Source organism: Aplysia californica, unplaced genomic scaffold (genome assembly GCF_000002075.1).
Source record: "Aplysia californica isolate F4 #8 unplaced genomic scaffold, AplCal3.0 scaffold00068, whole genome shotgun sequence".
NCBI lineage: Eukaryota > Metazoa > Mollusca > Gastropoda > Aplysiida > Aplysiidae > Aplysia > Aplysia californica.
The window spans coordinates 696,848-700,851 of record NW_004797338.1 but is presented as its reverse complement, the minus strand read 5'-3'; the positions used below and the strand labels follow the sequence as shown (position 1 = coordinate 700,851).

The window sequence follows — 4,004 nt, the reverse complement described above, 5'->3', positions numbered from 1 at the left end:
GGGGGGGGGGGTATCACCGACATTTGTTAAATATGCGTTTCCTTGGTAGCAAAATGAAAACATCGTCAATAAAGGTATCCAGATCCCATGGAATTTCTTTCTTGGTTTTTAAAGCACGTATTTTTAGACAAGAGTTCAGAACTGTCTTCCCCGTCCTTCAACGCTGGCCGCCAATATGGCAGTCACTCGGGCATTACCAAGCTCTGAACCACATGTACTTCCATGTGCCGGTGCACTGGCGGGGTGTGGAGGTGGGCTAAGCTTCAGGGTGGAAGATCGGAGGGCTGGATTTCAGGGTGGAAAATTTAAGTTGGATGAGTAAAACTCAAAATAAATAGTAAAGATCATATGAGGAAGCCACCCCCCCCCCCCCCTTCCTACCCCGGCCGCCAAAAAAAAGCAAGGAAAAGAAAGGGGGGTGAAAGTGGCGGAGAGCGACAAAGCCTATCGATGCTTGAGATAACATTGTCAACAAGCGAGTATTTATACTAACGAAAAAGGCATTGTAAACCGGTAATAAAAGATGTGTACAAGAAAAGGTAAAATGAAATTTACACAAAATATAGGGTTACAAAAGTAGGACGTATGGCTAGGAAAAAATAATAATCTCCCCCTAATTCAAATACAAAATGTGTGTCCAAGACGTCGCTCATTAATTACATAGCTCGAGAAACCTTTTCTCTCCCTTTTCCATTTCATCGGCCCAAGTTAAGAAATGGTTGACTTTTGATTGATCCATTTCGTATTTTTTGACAAAATATGACAAGATTTTATGTCGTCTTCTCTCCATTCTCTTGGGATCGTGCAAGTCTGTTCTGAAACTGCGCAGTTCCGCTACGCGCCGCTGGCTCTCCGTCATCCTGTCCTCTGCGATCAAGTTCTCACAGATTACCTCCCATCCCGCCTCGCCGTCTATGTCCATGTCGAAGGGAATTGGTTCAAAATGGGATCGGAGCGATGCAAGAAATATCTCATGACTGTTCGATAAATCAAATTCATCTACCTCAGCCATGTCCCACGCCCCTTCCTCGGGAATGTCCATCTCGAACGGTTCCCATAGCTCCAACCATTTCCGGAGGGAGTCGGGATCTTCCGCTATTTCTTCCGGCAAGGGGAATGACAGCGAGTTTGGGTCACCCTGTTCCAACTGGTTTTTAGAGGGACAGCTGTCCCTGTATTTCTTTATCCAGCGCTGAAGTAAATGCATATAGTCAACACATGCATCCTTCCCAATGAGATCGTTCAGAACGCTCTTCACGTCTTCCCTGATGTCTGCCCAGTAGCGGGCTGTTCCTGTTCTCTCCAAGGACCCTACACAGCACTGCGGTAAGTGGGCTTGGACCACACTCTTCTCAAGACGGTTGAGGAGGATAAACTTGACCCCGTTCCTGTCCCAGGTTTCTTCTCTCTCCAGGTCGTACTTCGGTATGAGCTCCTCTGAATACACAGACACATCATCGTCTTCTCCGTCGCTCTCCTCGTCTTCTTCTTGCTTTTGTAACTTCCTGCGTTCTTCCCTTTCTTCTCTTTTTTCCGCAACACGCCTTTTCATTTCCTCTCTGGACAAATATATAAGAGGCTTGAACACATTCCTTAGTGATATGTTGTCGTACACTTTCCCTTTGTACATACTCCACTCATTCCAGCCGGCGTTACGATTATGCTCCAACACCTCTCGAGGTAAGAAAGTCAAACTTGGCGTGGAAACACGTTCTTCGTTAGTGCCACTTTGTGGTGTGGGAATACAGTCACCGTTAGTGACACTCCGTGGTGTCTGGGCACAATCACCGTTAGTGACACTCCGTGGTGTCTGGGCACACTCCCCGTTAGTGATACTTCGTGGTGTAAACCCACCCTCGTATTCCTCCATAATGGGCCCGAACTGTTTACTGAGCAATGTGGCGGGCGTGGGGTCCTCGGACTGGCTCATCAATGGCGTGATACTGGCGGTTCTGTAGGAAGACGGCTCGTCGAAGTCTGTGAGGGGCGTGCTGAGGGCGAGCTCGGAGTAGATGTCGTCATCGTGCGTTGTGGCGAAGCTGGTGTTGAGCGCTGTGGTGGTCAAAACAGATCCTGCCTTCGCGCTGCTGGCTCGGCTGAGATTTAAGTTGTTTTTGGACAAGTTTAGGATGGAAACCTCGTCCTCTTTTCCGTCTTCAACGAAGGGTGAGTTCTTGAACTCAGGTATCATTGTCACGGTTTCTGAACTGTTTTTCTCCGTTCTGTCCCAGTGAGACTGGTGTGTCGACTTCTTGGAGACCTTGTTCTCGTCTTGATCGATGTCACTGAGAGAACTCAGGGAATACCCAGACAGATTTAAGAAACTTCCGTTATCGATTCTGGAAAGATCAAGATCGTCTATGGCGCGTCCTTCAATACCTGGAGTGATGGGGTCGTTGTAGGACGCGGTTCCCCTGCCGATGCCAGAGCGGGGAAGTTTGGGTTTGGCGTTCTGCACACCCTCGCCGTGCACAGCCTCTCCCGGCACGTCGTCGTACTTCTCGCCGAACACAGCGAACCTTTCCGTGCCGTTGGCGAACGTCTGGGACGAGCTGCTGGGCCCAGGGAGGTCAGATTTGTCAGTGCGCGACCCGCGGGCGGGTTTGCCGTTATCTTTACTTGTCACACTGGTGAGATCACTGTGTGATGACGTCACCACCGCTTTGCTGCTCACACAGCCCATTGTGTCCGCGGGCGAGCCTCAAACCTAAGGGAAAACACAAGAAATGTTTGTGGTTGAAATTCGAAATCGAAAAAAAAACAACAGTTGATTCTTTTTGTTGTTGGTTTGTAGTTGCAGAAAGTAAGAATCATAATGAAGGTGATTGAGGGTTGTCAATAGTAACTGCGCGTTCACACCAAACACTCGGAAGAGCGATAGTCGTTTTAACAACAGTCATTCTAACGACAACGGCCGGTGAAGTGTTCACGCCAACACGCATACTTTGAAATGATCGTAGAGCTACTATCACATTTCTTCCAGATCGACATAATCCTTTGAATACAATCGCAAGGACAAGCGAGCTAACCCCAGATAGAAAAAGAAGGGAGATGGTCCACTATAGATCTTTGACGAGTACACACTATACGCTGCAGGCTTTGTTGACACAGGAAGACATTGGTGTCCAGAAGATCTAGATCTAAGCGGCCGATGTTGTTGAAATTTTTCAAGCAGCCGTAAAATTAAACACAATCCCATTGGCGCGTGAAAAACCACTCGGCCATGGTCGTTGCTTTGGTACTTTTGGTCGGTGGACTGTTGTCAAAAGAAAGACTCCGCTCGTTCGGGTGTTTTGTGTGAACGTGCAGTTGTCTTTTTTTTTTTTCCTTTTCCCTCTGTCGTTTGTGTCTGCCTAGCTTTCTTTACTCCTGCACCAAACAGCTGTTATCGTGTTGGTGTGCATCTTTACTCAAGTAATAGAGAAGTGTAAGGTCAACATTCTCCAGGATAGAGATTACGATAAATGTGACAATGACAAGAAATACAAGGAGGAGACCATGCCATTGTATATACTGTTGTTGTCGTTGTCATCGTAGTCGTCGTTTTTGATGTTGTTGTTGCTGTTGTTGTTTTGTTGTTGTTGTTGTTGTTGTTGTTGTTGTTGTTGTTAATGATGAAGATGATGATGGATGAGGATGATGATGAATGAGGATGATGATGGATGATGATGATGATGAATTTTAGTCTACAGTCAGATGTCATGATGCTTAACGAGCTAAACCAGGACAATAGCAACCCTAAAACGAAGAGGAAAAATGTGACCAACTCAAGGCACTCATCCACCCAACACCTACCTCCTTTAGTTTTCCTTCTCTCACTTCACACATATGAGGAGAGACAGAGATAAGTAAAGACAAAGGGAAACGGTTTGTTTGTTTGTTAGTTGAGTACGGTACCGGTAAAGAAAAGCACATGGACACAGTAATGGTCATTTAGTGCTGGGAAAAAATAAGACAGATAGAAACAACAGAGGGAAAGTAAAGAAGTAGGGAGTTTGGGGGGG

At 46.7% G+C, this 4,004-nt stretch overlaps 1 protein-coding gene across 4 annotated transcripts in view; it reads right to left on the bottom strand.

Annotated features, from left to right (window-relative positions):
- Positions 1–103: 103 nt before the first annotated feature.
- Positions 104–4,004, bottom strand: part of LOC101861941 — a 25,095-nt gene continuing 21,194 nt past the window's right edge. For all 4 annotated transcript variants that reach the window (XM_005093721.3, XM_035968583.1, XM_035968582.1 and 1 more), the window contains one exon: positions 104–2,707. In XM_005093721.3, coding sequence (XP_005093778.1) covers positions 653–2,683 — 2,031 coding nt within the window. In that variant the 5' untranslated portion in view covers positions 2,684–2,707 and the 3' untranslated portion in view covers positions 104–652. The remainder of the gene's footprint in view (positions 2,708–4,004) is intronic.